Genomic DNA, 16,582 nt, shown 5'->3' on the forward strand with positions numbered 1-16,582 from the left:
TCCATCAACATAAAATCTCGTCCCTCCACATACAAACTAGAAATCCCTTGTATTGTTTGCTTCTCAAAAGGAGATCTGGATTATATTCCATTTCCTTCTGACATCAAATCAGGAATAGCATATCTTTTACTGGTTTCTACCCTGGGTGGTTTATCTTGTAACTTCAATATTCAATGAGCTACCCTCTGGCTATATACTCCTAACTCAGAACAATTTTGTAACAGTTTTAGATATTTGGGGGGTTTGTAAATTTATCTGTCCAAATCCTGCCTTGTGTTGTGTTGCTTCTAAAGCCCATCATACAGCCATGAGCTGTTTTACACAGGAAAACATTCCTCTTTCCACTGGATACATAATTTTAGAAAAATATCCCAGTATTCATAACGATTCATACTACCTTTGCATTAAACTGCTATTAATGAAGAGACACCTGCATAACATTGAATAATATATGGTACTGTTTCAATGGGAGCAGCTAGCACAGGCGCTTGTGTGAGAGCATCTTTTAACAGATTTAACTCTTTTCAAATTCCCCTGTCCAGATGATCTTATCTTTTATATTTTAGCATATTGCATAAGGGTTTTGCTATCCCTGCCAGATCATATATAAATTCTCTGCTAACATTTATCAAGCTTAAACATTTCTGTAGATGATACACTGTCATTGGCCTTGGCAATTGCTGCAATGCTTTAACCCTTGCTGTACATGGCGTTTTACATTCTGGATCTATATTAACTCCTAGGAAAGTAAATCTTTCCTTCAAGATCTGCACTTTGAATGTGTTCAGTTTTAACCCATTATCTGCCAGTGTTTGACAATTATCACACAGTATCTGCTCATGCTCTTCCCTTGTTACTGTTTGAACTTAACAGATCATCAATATATTGCAAAATCTTATTCTCATACCCCAGGGGTTCCAATACTTGAGCCATTGCTTTATGAAAGTAAGCTGGTGAGGCGTGGAAGCCCTGTAGCAACACCTGGAACAGATATTGATGATTTTTAAAGGTAAAAGCATAGCGATACTAGCTATCTGGATTGAATGGTATAGAAAAGAACACATTGACTATATCCAATACAGAAAGTACTTAACATTAGCATCTATTTGCGCCATGATATCTGATGAGATTTACTTATTCACCACATACGTGTCTACAATTAAACCATAAGTGCCATTGGCTTGATTATTAGCCAAATGGTGACTTACATTTGGAATTACCCACTCTCAACACTCCTTGAGATACTAATGCTTTTATCACCTGATTCACACCTTCTTCTTTTTCTTTGGGATCTTATATTGTTTAACTGCAGGGGGGGGTCTAGAACTACGATAACAACTTGCAAATTCACTATCCCACAATCTTGTTTAGACTTAGAGCACACTGTGGGGGATTTTACTTTAAGATATGGTACAACCTCATCATCTTGTTGTATAGAAGGTGACACTTCACTCTGTTTTACAGTTATATCATGACTAAACTATCTTAAATTATTAGGTTTAACCACTCAAACAGTTTTGCTCTCACCTAAAGCTTGCCATAAAACCAAATTTAATAAATCCACATACAACTTTTTTTCATTGATAACATCCATTCCCATAATAATAGTACAGTGGGAGGAGAGGTGCAACTATAAATCACCAAAAGATTTTTCCTCCTTCAAACTCAACGTCATTATGAGTGGATGGAATTGCATGTGCATGTGTTCCATTAAAAACTTAGAAGGGATTTGTTGATATGCTTAAATTTTTAAAGGCAAGCGTGTTTTATTAGAGTCATTCCTGCTCCTGTTTCTAATAAAACTCTGTTATATTTCCCTCTAGTCTTCCATAAATATATGGTTGACCATCTTTACTTCATTATCAGCAAGATAGATCTGATAATAGCTAGGGGTTACACATCCCTATTTATTGGTGGGTTTAGGCAGATTTCACTTGCTGAACCGTGACTGCCTCCAACCTTTCTTTCAATGGCATTTAACATCAGTATACACTCTTCACATGAATTTGATATGTGAGGGGGGGTTGGTTGAAGATGTATGCTCTGTTTTTACAGCTGCCACTCTCTGTAGATTCTTATGGTCTGGGAAATTCAATTTTCTTTCCCTTTCACTGGGTAAGTTTTTTTTCTTCATATTTAGGACAATATCTCCTAACATGACCTTATTGGTTGCAATTATAGCATACCATAGAATTACTCTAATAAAACCCTATAATATCTATCTTGGGGTGTGGCCAAATAGTTTTTATTACCCTGGTAATTTTGTTAATTTTGTGGTCTTTCCTTAAACCTCACTCTAAAATTACCATATTCAATTAATAACCTCATTTCTCCTTCTACCTTCTTCACTAGACACATTTTTAATAGGGGCCAGTCCTGCTGAAGTATCCCTAGACAAAAGTGTGTCTGTGCAACATTGTAGTTATTCCTGTGTTTTTCCTTTTTAACAATTGCAAGGATTTCATAATTTCCATAGCAGCAAAATCTCTTAATCTAGCTCATTTGGTTACCCTGATATTCTAGAGACATTCACTAACACTCTGCCTATGTTACTCTTTAGACATAGTAGACGGTTTTGTGTCAGTAATCAACTTCCATGCCTTATTCCTTAAATTAGCACAAACATGTATATCATAATTTTCTCCATTTAAATTAATCAAAAATAGAAAATTCAAAACTATTCAAACCAGTTGCACACTGTACAACCATTAGCAATATATTTGGAAACAATTCCTGCAACTAAACTCTGGGCTTTTCACATTCCTTATCCTCCAACACATCAATGAGTTAATTTTTAACCCATTCACTTAATGAGACTGGCAGCCAGATCAAACGACATCTGGTGGCTACCACATCACTAAATTTTCGTTTATTCATTTCACCTTCAAAAACACTCATATTGTAAAAAGGTCCTCTCTGCTCATCATATTTAGACACATTTTTAATCAATCTGGCTAATCTGAGAGTATCCATCTGACCCTTTTCCTTGCACAATTTCCCAATTTTCCTATATCTTTTCTTCTCTTCTGCCCTTTTCACACAACTTCTACTTTAATCCAAATCTTTCAGATTTTTCCACAAATATCTGTAACATTCCCCAGACTAACAATTTTTGCAAATTGTCAAAATTAGTAACAACGTCTAATATTGGACATGTGAGACATTGTTTTATGGGTTCTATTTAACAGATCAGTCTGATTCTTAAGCATTTCTTTCATTAAATTAAAATCTTAATTTCCTTGACATTACTTAATCCTTTCAACAACTGCCGAGAGTCTGAGGTTTTGTTTCAACAAATGTTGCATCCAATGCACTCTCAAAAGAGAGCCATGGGGGGCGATTTCCTTCTTTTAACACTTTTAAGGAGATTTACAGTTTAGCGAGGGGCTAGGTAAATTACTAGACCTTGCAACAACACATATATTTTTCAATTGTTTTTAACAACACATTTCTTTTTTTTGTTTCGAACATAACAATTACTGGTCTTTTTAAGTTGACACCATTCCTTTATAGAATCTTTAGTTTCCAGAAAGCCTTTTGCCAGTAATGCAACTTTTTCTTTCCCTTTTAACCACATTGCTTTGCTCAATACCAGTTAATCTGTCTAACTATTTCAATACACAATAGCGTTTTCAGGATTAACTCTTTTATAGACAGATCCTGTTACATTTGACAGCAGTCTTTTGCTGCCAATCCATAATTAACTAACAGTTAATACAATTTGTTTCAATATACATATGAGCAACTTCTACAGACATGTTAAAGACACATACCCTTGAAGTATTTGATTTCCACAGGTGTGCGCATCATCTGATGGAAGAATACTTTTTGGAATATGTAGTTATTTCTTGCGAATCCTCCGAAATGCCATCTTCGATCTGCAATTCGTCATAACATTTATTTCTTCATAAATAAAGTATGGATAAAAGGATACAGATTGTCATCTCAATTATTATCGTCATATTCTTCCGTCAGTACTGAGCATATTTCCACGTTCAAACGATTTTTCACCCTGCGCAACTCTATTTTCGCATAGTAAAGCTGAATGTTTAAATAAAGGATTTTTGGGATGCCATCCTGCTGTATCAGTCACTTGTGTTTCTCCTGTTTCAAGCCGGGTACTAAAGCTTTTTCTTCAGGGAACAATTTCAACTTTTCTTCAGTGAGTTTCTTGTCTTCTTATTGTAATCTTCTTGTAGCTTGTAGCAGTCATAATTCAGGCTTAAATCAAAAGTTTGCTGTTGGTGCCCGCATTCTCCACCATTAAATGTAGGAAATTGGCATTCCGTGAAATCTTTGTTTGTCACATATCAGTTTTCTTAACAATCGAATCAAGTATCTTGCAGTTTAACTTATGTTTATTCAAACATAACAATTATCATCCATCTGGTAATAACATATGTCTTTAACAGTCTTTGTCCAATACAGAGAGCAATGTTCCAGTTGTTATCCATTTTTGATGTTAAAGGTATTGGCCACGAATTCTAAACTACAATCAGTTTTATGGGTTTAAAATTCAGTTACAGAGGGGAGTATACATAAGATTGCCTTACTTTAAAATAAGTGGCTCTTAGAAAAAGGGGTGTGACTTAGCATCATTTGAAATCTATGATTAAAGCCATACGTTATAGTTTTGGCGGTAAGCTACACAAAGGAGTTATATATGCATAGTAAATGAATAGATGCCTTTAGAAATATGAGCCATGGTAATACAGAGGGAGACTGGCTAGCAAAGCTTAGGTCAAAGGTTATTATAAACAGCCCTTCAACATCACTCTTAAAGTGAACCAGATGTGGTCTCCATTCCTATACAATGAAAGTCTGTAATACTCTATAGGCCAAGGTATGGCTTCTCAATTTCAGTGTTCTTGAAGCAATCCGAATAAAACTTATAATATTTCTATCAACACATTAAATACATTTAAAGTACATAAAAATATTTTTCACCCGATTGCCAATAGTTCTCTGTTGGGCGAGGCCTGTAGCCTGTGAAGGCAGCTCTGCTGTTCGTTCGGCCTCTAAAACGTCCAGCTCTCCCAGAAAAATGGGTTGACTGGGAGCGAAAAACCCTGCGTAGGGATGATTGGGCCTTATTTAATGTGGTAAATACAGCCACATGTTTGGAGAGATCCTTCATAAATGAGTCTCCAAATAATAATCCATTGGCCTCTGGCCCCAGTTCTCGGGAGCTCAGATCGGCTAGTTTAGCATCTAGCTTGTATAGTGCCGCCCTGCGCCTCTCAGTGGACATAGCCACATTTGCATTGCCCAGGAGGCATAAGGCTCTCTGGGCCCATTCTCTAACAGTATTGGGGTCGAATTCCCCACTGGTTAAGGCTTCGTCAGCCAGAATGAAGATTTGGACAATTGGGCCAGATATGTCCAAAAGTTTATCTTGGGCTGTCTTGAGGCCCTGTTCAATTCCTTTACGAGGGTCCTTCCCCGTCTTAGTGAGGAAGGTTACAAGTAACGGGTCGAACTCTGGTGTGAGAGCTACTTTATTTGGGATGGTAGGTCGATGGCACTCGGCTCTGAGTTTCGCCCTGATCTCTTTATCAAGTGGTTTGCGTAACCACATTTTACAGAAGTTAGCGATGTGGTCCGGTGGGGACCATTCGGCTGATCGTGGATGCCTGATGATTCTGGGATCAAAAAAGGGGGCACCCGAAGCATCCAGGAGGATGTCTGAGTCGGTTCCTTTCTGCGTTGTTTTAGTGTCAATGTCTTTTGGAATAAGGAAGGTCTCCTTGACAAATTCCGATGGGGTATCCCCTAGCGCATTCACCGAGGGGTCCTCATCGGAATAGCCAAGGTAATAGTCCTCAACTCTATCGCCCGTGTGGAGTGCAGAGCCCTCTAAGGGATCGGAGGTTACGTGGGCGGAGTGGGATACAGACATTTTCAGGGATTTGGCAGGAGCCTTGCCCTTGCCAGCAGTCCTACTATCCCCTTTCCAGGGGCGCTTGCGTGTGGTTTCTTGGTCTGAGGGCTGAGAGTCCTCGGAATCAGAGGGCAAGCGAGTGGTGGGGTTGACTTCGGTAGAAGTCCTATCTTGGAAGGCTGCTAACGCCTTGGGGATAGACTCGGCAATAGTAGAGACCAGCCAGGCTCTAAGTTCTTGTGAGATTGCTGGTTCGGTAGTATCAGACATGGTTGTCTTGGACAAATATAACCAGTAGTCAAATATTAGGGAATATCAGGTAAAATGGGGGTCACCCAACAGTTACAAGTTTAGATTGGGGGTCACCCAAGTTATTAGCCCAATAAATGAGTAAGGGCGGCACAATAATAAATAGTGGGGTTACCACTAACATACACAAGTGGGTTGTACCACTGTAATAATGGTAGGTGGATTTCACCACTAAAGTAATTAGACAGGTTATGTCTTTAATATGGAGTGATGTATCACTTTAAATACCTGAGTACTAAACGTGGGGGGTCACCCCTGAATGGCGGTGTTATGACACCTGAATGCTTGTCGAAGTGGGGGTCACCCACAAGAAAACTCAAATACAGAGTAAATTATAAGGTGGGGGTCACCCACAGAGGCCACTTTATTAATAATATTATTGCTGGTATCTTGTTAATTCGCAACCTGTAAGGAGAAAATTAACCTAAGTGAAAAAACTGTAAAGGGTATTGGCACTTTAAAAGTGCTAGAAAAAAATAAATAAATAAACCTTGTACTTACCGGATCCGGCGGTAGAGGGTGCAAGCGCGCCGCAGAGACGAACAGACCGCGCAGAAGATGGCCGCGGATAACAGAAGGCGGGAAGGAGTGCGTCTGGTAAGTATGCAGACGCGGGAAGGGGGGAGCCGGGAAAAGGCGCGAAAAGGTTGAGCCGCGGACCCCTGGGAAATGGAGTCCGCGGCAGTAATTGAACGGGGTGAGAAAAACCAGCCGCGGTTAAAAACAGAGAAAATACCGCGGCTGGGAGGCAAATCAGCTTAATAAATAAATAAATAAATCGCGGTTTTAAAGACACCGCGATTTTAAAGATTAATGCTGGCTAACCAACAGTGGGAAAATAGATAAAAAATAAACTAAGGACAAAGGTCCCTGCTGTATATAAGGAACCAAAGGACATATGTCAAATAAATAGACAATGAAATAAGGAAAAATTAAATCAGATAATATAAGTTCACTCAAAATAGTGTTAAAGGCATACAAATTATAGCACAATAATTGGAATGGACTCACCTGGGAGGCAAGCAGCAAAGAAAATGAATTGGGAGGAGCTCCATAATGCCATATAGTACTGATATACACTCTGATTGGTTGAATTTTTATACTACTGTTAACTATTTCTTTGCTGCTGGGAGGTTTCAGTAAAGAAAGATAAAGCTAATATGAAGCCTCCTGTCTTGCCATAAAATTCAGATCATTCAGTATTCTCAGTGACTGAGCTGTGTACATATATTTTTTTTATAAGGAAGTATTTTTTTTTTGGAGTGAAGGGGTGTGGCTAAAGAGGTAGATGTATGGTGCAACATTCTGCAAAACATGTATTAATTGTATGCAAAAGCTGTAAAGATTTACGCATGCAAAATAATACAGCATATTAATGAGACCAAAACTTATCAAATGCATTAAAGTAGTATTGGTGGCCAGAGTGTGCCTTTAACTGTTTTTTCACAAATTGCTCTGTTTTCTCTTTAATATATATTACAAATGTAGCAAATTATATCATAAAGTTCAGACAAGGCAACACCCAAGCAAACATTGCACATTAAGAGAAAAAAAGTGGAAACATTTTTTCTATTTCTCCTTTTTTTCTGCATACTTTCTCTATACCGACTGCCTGGTGCAAGGGGCAGAGCTTATAGCAATTGGTTGACAGGGAGCTGAGATTTTTTTCATATCATACAAATGCATGTTTGTTACAGGAACACTATAGGGTCAGGAATACAAACATGTATGGCTGACACTATGGTACTGAAGTTGCTGTTTAGGTCATTCCAATCACAATATAAAGGTGTTTGTACTCATCTTTTTTTCTCACTCCTTACCTTGCCCCGCCTCCATGGCTGAGATCATCATATGTTACGATCTCAGCCAATCCAATGCTCTCCCATAAGAGAGCTTTGGGAGGCTATTGCGCATGCGTGGCAAAATGCTGTGCTGCGCTAATATGCAGCTCCTCATAAAGATGCCATGAATTAATGCATTATTATAGGGAGCGTTCACACTGTGCAGCACTGGACTAAGAAGCACCTCTAGTGACCGTCTGAGTGACTGCCGCTAGAGGTGTAAATACTGCCTTTTCTTTTAATTTATTATATTAAATACATGAATAAAGAAACATATAAAATAAATAAACATAATATTATGAATCCTCAGAAGTGACAGGTGCTCTTAACACAGCAGTTAAATCTGTGCCCCATTAACTCCCTAAAAATGTCTATGGGGGATCGTTCTGCCCACTCCTGTACTCATGGTTAAAAAAAACATCCATATTACAGTATTAAGAGGAAATTGAAAAGATAATTCAAAGTTCATGATGATAATAAAAGTAGTTTTATCCTAAAAAGAAAAATTCACTATTATTTTCTTTATCAGTTACAAAAGCATTTTGAATTTGAATACCAAACATTGGTGGACGGTGAGGTTATTCTTCATCTCTTTGATAAATTTGGAATTGAGAAAACCACAGCTTTACTGGACGGTGTGTTTGCTTTTGTTCTTCTGGACACAGCGAATAGAAAAGTCTATATTGGACGTGATACATATGGTGTCAGACCACTCTTTAAACTCCTTACAGATGATGGATTCTTGGCAGTTTGCTCTGAAGCAAAAGGTACAAGGTTACATGAACGCATGAGTCAGTGATGAAAGTAAGAATGGTACTGTACTTGCAAGATAGCTAAGCTGTTTAATGCACCGGCTCTATTACCTGTCCTGTAGTAATGTTTTAACATCAGTATTGACTTGGGCTTTTATCCTTCTGCAGTGGTTAAAATGATTGTGACCGAGATGGGTAATCATTTATTCCCTGGATGTACTGTAGTTAAAGGAACACGCCATGCACCATAACCACTTCAGGTCACTGTAGTGGTTATAGTGCAAGGAGTGCCCTGGCACCCTCCTAGAATAATATGTCAAGCTGCCTAAAGTAAAAAAGAGAGTAAGGGCTGCACTCAACGCAAGAGAACAGGGCGATATATATTAATATATTATATTATCATTTAATATTAAGAAACAAATGACACTCCCACACAAAAAAAGATAATCCCTCCCTGGACCTGAGAGGGGACTAATTACAAGTTATAAACTCCTCCTCTATGCCGGAGAGATATTCGAGTCAGGAACTGAACTAAAATTATCTCCAGGCACAGAAAAACATACAATATTACAAAACCCCTAAAATACCTTTAAAACTCATACAAACTCCACAAAAGTTACACCCCTGATAGCTCAGATCTGGGTGACCAACATATCCAAAAATCACCCAGATCAGTTCAGGAGTTCGGAATTTTCATGGAAGTCATAATTTTGACCGACCGTGCACATGGTCCTATGCCCAAAACAGTTCCATGAAACAGTCTGTCTATTACAGGTTTCCCTGCAGGGCCCATAGTCTGTGGGCAGGGGGTTGGCAAGCAGGCTTAGCATGCCCCTTGTATTAGATACATGATTTAAGTTTGTAAATAATATTACATTATTACATAATTTATTACATTATCATGCAACATATCTTTTTTTTTTTTTATACCAGGTCTTATTAACCTAAAACATTCCATGACCTCATGTCCAGAGGTTGACCCATTTCTACCGGGTCATTGTGAAATTTTTGATTTAAAACTAAATGGAAAAGTTGCTTCAGTGGAAATCGTAAAGTTTCACAGCTGCAAACAAGTACCTAAGCATGCGGAGTATGACTCCCTTGGAAAACTGCAATCAGGTAATGTAATTATTTGTCTACGCACTTCTATGTATTATGACTCATTACAAAAAAGGCAGGGTTCTGTAAACTAAGTGGAAGACTTCTGGTGCTTTTACAATACGTTTTTGAACCGATAAGAAAAAATATAAACTACTAAAAGCTATATTAGGTAAAAATAACACTGACAGGTCTATTCACAAAAGACAGAATGACCCCGTACTGATCGAGGCGATAGCATTTCATATGAGGGCATTCGGACTGCAAAGTCCAGACATTGTTCACACAATTTTAACTGTGTTTGGATTTTGCAATAGGGCCTCTGAAAGAGTCAGAGTTTGGTCGGGATTTCAGCAAGACTGAACGTTGCCGGGTAGCTGAAATCTGGACAGATGGTTAAAATTTCGGATTGGATTTAAAAAAAAAAAAAAACTTTTTGGGGGCATGGCCTGAGCCTTGATGTGAACAGACGTGCTGACCTGCAGCTCCCGGGCTGATGGGGTGCCAACAGCTGATACACAGCATCTTTCAGAGATATTACCACTCCTGGAGAAGGGTAACCTTCTCACCCACGTGGCATCCAAATCTGGCAAAAAAATGAAGCTTAAAGCATCTCTCTGGGTTTCCTCTATATCACCAACGCTACAGAGGGCCCAAGATGGCAACCAGAGCCCTTTTTCTCCAACCGCAGGCTCAGAGGTGAGCGATGCTCGATGCTAAACCCGACGCCGGCAACAGATCAATCAGTTTGCAGCATGCTAGGGGAATTCCAGACCTCACTGCAAGCCAACTTTGATCAACTAGCCAGGGATATTAAGGCTGAAGTTCAAGCGATTGGTGACCGCAGAAGAGCTGATAGAAGCACACAACACGCTGGCGGTCGCTTACACCGCCATAGATCAAAAGCTCCAGGCCCTTGAGGACAAAGTGGCAGATCACGAAGATTGGAAACAGCAACATAATATTTGTTTGCTTATGTAAGGCAAATGTTTCAGGAGCTACTCTCGGGAACCTCTTCCAGGGACCTGCTCTTGGACCGCACTCACCGCCTGCCAAAGCACCTACCTCCTATGGTCCCCAGAGATGTCATCCCGAAAGTGCATTACTTTGCCACTAAAGAGAGCATCATGAAGGCCTCTCGGCCCTCAGGGGCCTTGTCAGGAAGCCATGCTGATCTAAAGCTTTTCATAGACCTATCAGCACATACCATGCTGAAACGCATGGCCTTTGCTCTGATTAACCAGATACAACGCAGAGAAGGAGTCCCTTACAAATGGGCCTTCCCAGTAAAGCTTCTGATCAAGCAAAATGAAGTGGACAAGATTGTCACTACACCAGAAGATAGATGCAAACTTCTCTGCCTCTTGAGCCAGGATGTGGAAGCTAAGGATCTGCACAAGTCGCAGCGGAAGGTACCACAAGATTGGCAGAAAGTGGCGACTTCAAAGGGACAATACTTGGGACAGTGCCAAAGGCTTGAAGACACTTCACCACACTACAGGTATATGGGGTGGGAAGAAGCGTTGGACTAAGTGTGTAAATCCACCATTTACCTTTTAGTGGACAAAATAATAACACCCCCCTCTCACCCCCACGGTCAGTTACACGCTGACATCTTTTTTCTGTTGTGCTTTTGGTCCTGGGATCAGGACTCAATTAAACGGTCATATGTATATAGTTACGCATTTTTATGTTTAATCTTTTGTTTTTCAGTTTTATGCACAGGGCTATGTCTAAACAAGTATCAGGGCCTGTTAGGGCAGAGAAGGAGGTGTCTGCATCTAGCATTTAAGGCCACACCTCCTACACAAACTCCAAAAACCTTAAACACACACCTTGGTAATACCAATTGAATAAGAGGACTCAAAACTCCCCCACCACACAGCAGAGGTCCACAAATATATCAATAATGCAGAGACACCGACTTCTGTACCTGCCCATGAACTTTGATGATTTTGGAGCGATGGGAATAGTGGAGACAAGGGAGGAGGGACCAATGGAGGTCTGGTGGAGCAGGGCAAAGGGGACATTGGGGCAAGGGACAGTGAGTTATCCACAACATGTTTTTTGGGTCTTGGAGAGAACGCGACCTTGCATCTGGTAACTAAAAATGGAGAATCTGAAAATCCTATTACTCAACACTAAAGGGCTAAACTCCCCTCACAAGCGCAGACTAACCCTGGCAGAAGTGCACAAATTACATGCACATATTGCATTTTACCAAGAGACCTACTTTAAATAGGGTGTGAGACCAACATTTTATTCACCTTTACACCCACTCGACTATCATTTGTGCTTCAAAACAAAAAAATAGAGTGGTTTCTATTTTAATTAGTAAACAGGTGGTATTCTCACTGGTTCAGAAAAAGAGGGATAAAGAAGGATGGCGTCCTGCTGCAATGTCATATAAATAACGCCACGTACACCCTAGTCAAGTGGTCCGCACGAGAACGGGACAATGGTTTTATCTAACCTTTTTGCATTGATAGAGTAACACAAATTTGGTGATGCTATAATTGGTGGAGACACCAACTTCTCCTCGACCATAACAGAGTCTCCTCCTCCACACAAGCGATGGGCATACCGATTGCTCGGAAGCAGAAATCCCTCTTGCAAAAACTCTCACATATCCTAAACTCACATCATTTTTGTGACCCATAGCAAATCTTTCATCCCACAGAGGTGGACTATTCTTTCCACTCTCACATACATAATACATATACAAGGATTGACAGCTTCCGCATACACACAAATTTAGTCCCCAAATCTACAGAAACTGACATAGGCCAATTTAAAAAGACACCTGAAGTCTCACTAGAATCTATGTGGCCAGCCCATAAGGCCTTCATGCAGGGCTTACTCATTAAGTACACCAGTCATGCCCCCAAAATTAGACTGCAACGTTACCTACATTTTTTTTGAAGAGCTCACTCATGAAAACAAAACGAACCCATCACCAGACACAAACTCTCGACTCCCATTGCTATAATCCCAACTAAGGGAATGGGAATGCTCTAAATCAGCATACTTCTGCATCAGCATCAAATGCAAGTTTTTTTGACAGGGCAGGGGCCACTCCAGCTTCCAAATTAAAAGAATGCCAAAATGAACTTTAGAATTGCCTTCCTATACTCTGCTGAACTTGGAAAAGTAATAAACCCCAAGACAGTAGCAAATGTGTAACTGTATAATCTCCATGTAACGGATACCCTATACTCCGACTAAGTATATCCGCTTTAGTTCTCCCAAGCCTCAAGTGAAGCAGTGATTAAAGCTCTGAGCTACCCAAACATCAGCCATTGCTGGTCAATTTTCGGGCGCTCATGTGGCCGCAATACGGGGTGTTTCGCTTGGCTCTAAGGTAGCGTTTGTTCCCCTTAGTCTCAGGCACCTTCCCTCCAAAAAGTGCTCCTCTCCTGGCGGTTTTCAAAGTGGTCACCTCATGCCAAAAACAGTTCCAGAACGATCGCGGCTAAGTACCGCTGAGGACAATTTGTGGGTTTCTTCACGCAAACGTCCGCCAGGGAGTTAGTCTTCTATTCCATTTGAATGAAGGGAAAGTGCCAAACCAGGGGCACCCAGGGAAAGCTGGTAATGGAGGCTGGGGAAATTTAACTCCCGAACAGGGTCTTTGTATGTGGTCAATAAACCTTGGGCAGGAGGCTTGCTAGCAGGCTCCTCCATGTGTTTGTGACAAACATCCAGGGTAAGGAGTGTTTGTCCTCATATGAGGATGCTGCCCGGGGGCTAGCTCACCCCATCTCCTGAATTCCTCTGCAGACAGGGACGCTGCTGGACCCTTCACTGCTCTTCCTGGTTTGGGATATCCATTTGGGAGAAAAATCCAGCCGCTTCCCACCAATGTAACAGATCCCCTATACTCCGACTGAGTATATCCTCTGTAGTTCTCCCAAACTATAAGTGAAGCAGTGATTAAAGCTCTGAGCTACCCAAACATCAGCCTAGACTTGATGAAGAGTATTATGGGAATCATTTATTCTGGCCAGATGGCCTGCTTTTATACACATCAGGGATACAGTCAAACACGCCCATAACACTCCCACAACATGCCCAGAACACTCCCACAGCACGCCCATGGATTTCTTAATCAGCATTACTGTGCATAAAAACATAACATATTAAAAATACATAAAAACACATGTAAGACATAGAGAACCACCTACAAATATTATATTGTAAGATAGTCCTGATCTGAGCACCCAAGTTCTCCAAATAGCGCTCAGATTCATGCAGTGTAGGGGAAATGTCACTGTGTTAAAGTTCTGACCGGCCGCCCACATGATCTTATGCCCCAAACTGTTCCAGGGCGTTTGGTGCTTTTGCCGGTCAACTTTCGGGAGCTCCTGTGGCCACAATATGGGGTTATCCGCCTGGCTCTTAGATAGCGTTTGTTCCCCTTAGTTTCAGGCACCTTCTCTCCAATAAGCGCTCTCCTGGCGGATTTCAAAGTCGTCCAAAACCCCGGACCAAGTTGTCTGGGAGCCGCACGGTCACCTCATGACGAAAACAGTTTCATAACATTCGCAGCTAAGTCCCGTTGAGGTGACCGGAAACCCACGAAGTCCCCATGCCGAATTTAGTTCCATAACGATTGCGGCTAAGTACCTCTGAGGACAATTCGTGGGTTTCTTAATGCAAATGGCCGCCAGGGAGCAGGTGTTCGGTTCTATTCAAATTAAAGGAAAGTGCAGAACCAAGGGCACCCAGGGAAAGCTGGTAATGGAGGCTGAGGAGATTTAACTCCCGAACAGGGTCTTTGTATGTGGACCTGGGCAGGAGTACTTGGGCAGGAGGCTAGCTAGCAGGCTCCACCAGGAGTTCGTAACAAACATCCAGCTACATGACTAAAGTGCTACACAAATTCAGATTACCTCCTGCTGCAATTCAGGGAATAACGGGAATAATGGCACTATATAATTCTCTTTTAGCTTGTGTCCTCACGGCAGGGTTTTTATCCTCCTCCTTCCACATTTCAAACGGCAACTGACAGGGCTGCCCACTCTCCCCCTTACTCTTTATTCTCACCCTAAAACCACTAGCTCAGATGATACGCTCCCATCAGGATATTAAGGGTGCCCCCATAGATGATATCAACTTCCGAATTTCCTTATTTGCTCACGACATAATCCTCACCCTGAGTGACCCAGAGGCCTCCTTGAAAACTGCTCTGTTGCTATTGACTGAATATGGCAAATTGTCATATAATAAACTAAACCAAACAAAACCCCAGCCATACCAATCAACCTAAAATCTAACCAAGTGACATCTCTCAAATCAACCTATCGGTTCGACTGGCGCAACAACTACATTACCTACCTGGGAATTAACCTCACCAAAACTCCTCACACTTTATATAAATACAATCATAACCCTCTCATACAGAAATGCAAGGGTGATTTGTTAAAATGGAAACAAGTACCCTTGTCTTGGGCCGGACGAATAAACACAATAAATATGACGATACTCCCATACATTCTCTATATTTTCAGACTGCTCCCCATCCCCCTCCCACAGTCATTTTGCAAAACATTACAAAAGGTTCTAATGCAATTCATATGGGCAGATAAAAAGGCCATACTCCCAGCTGCACTTCTCCAATTGTCTACTTCCAAAGGAGGTATGGAGGTACCCAACATACTCATGTACTACAGAGCGATGGTGCTACAGAACGTAATGCATAGTAATACCACAGCGAACTCACTGTTTTGGGTGGACATGGAGGCACAATGCTTCCGAGGCTCATCCCTGATGGTAACACTGTGGACAGCCAGTTCTTACAGAAAACAGACACCAAACTTGTTCCTTACTACAAAACAAATGTTCCTTGTGCTATCACCATGTTTAGGCACACTGTAAATTGGTCTACCACTGGTATCTAACACCTTCCCAATTGCACAGAATCTTCCCCACATCTCCTTCAACCTGTGGGAGGTGTGGCGTGGAAGGCACAAGCTGCATATCTGGTGGACTTGTAAAGGGATTAAACCCTTCTGGAAGGAAGTGGAGGGGCTGTTGTTATCTATGCAGGTCCCAGTGGCACTTCTTATGCCTGAGAAGTACCTTCTCTTTATGCCTGGGGGGAATGACTCATTCCGCAATACAGCCCTACATTGTCTCTGGCCACACGCCACCTTATAGCCTTAAATTGGAAACAACCCACAACCTCTTGTATCAGGAGTCTAGTTGAAAAGTTGAATTTAAATTATATGCAGAAACTCATAGGTGCATCCATTGTGGCACAGAGGCGCAGAGTGGATGAAATCTAGCAACCGTGGATTGACTACAGGTTAGAACTAACAACATGTTCAGGGAGACCTTGAGCACAATGGTTAATTTGTAGTTAGTTTTTAGTTTTTACACTGTTTTCATATTTTTCTTTTCACTACTGCAATATAATCTTGCTGTATATCTCTGTATAATGTGGCAATGTACTGTATGACTAAGTGATATCTTCTGTTAAGTTCGGTCCACTGTGCTGGAACCACACAACAGTGTTTCCTAATGTATTGCTGTAACATTGAAAACTAATAAAACACAAATCGAAAAAAAAAATACAAACTATTTCACTGCTAGAAGCACTAAAAATCAATACCGCACGCGCACACTCAACACCACGACAGGCAGCTTACCCCCAAATATGCAACACCACAAGCAGCATACTCTTTGTGGGTGGAATTTTC

The 16,582-nt window shown here is 40.9% G+C and overlaps 1 protein-coding gene across 1 annotated transcript in view; it reads left to right on the forward strand.

Moving 5' to 3' along the window:
* ASNS (asparagine synthetase (glutamine-hydrolyzing)) overlaps positions 1 to 16,582 on the forward strand; it is a 58,652-nt gene that overhangs the window by 11,470 nt on the left and 30,600 nt on the right. The window contains exons 3-4 of the mRNA XM_063450747.1: positions 8,561 to 8,798; positions 9,717 to 9,902. Coding sequence (XP_063306817.1) covers positions 8,561 to 8,798; positions 9,717 to 9,902 — 424 coding nt within the window. The remainder of the gene's footprint in view (positions 1 to 8,560; positions 8,799 to 9,716; positions 9,903 to 16,582) is intronic.

Source organism: Pelobates fuscus, chromosome 4 (genome assembly GCF_036172605.1).
Source record: "Pelobates fuscus isolate aPelFus1 chromosome 4, aPelFus1.pri, whole genome shotgun sequence".
NCBI classification, from domain to species: Eukaryota; Metazoa; Chordata; class Amphibia; order Anura; family Pelobatidae; genus Pelobates; species Pelobates fuscus.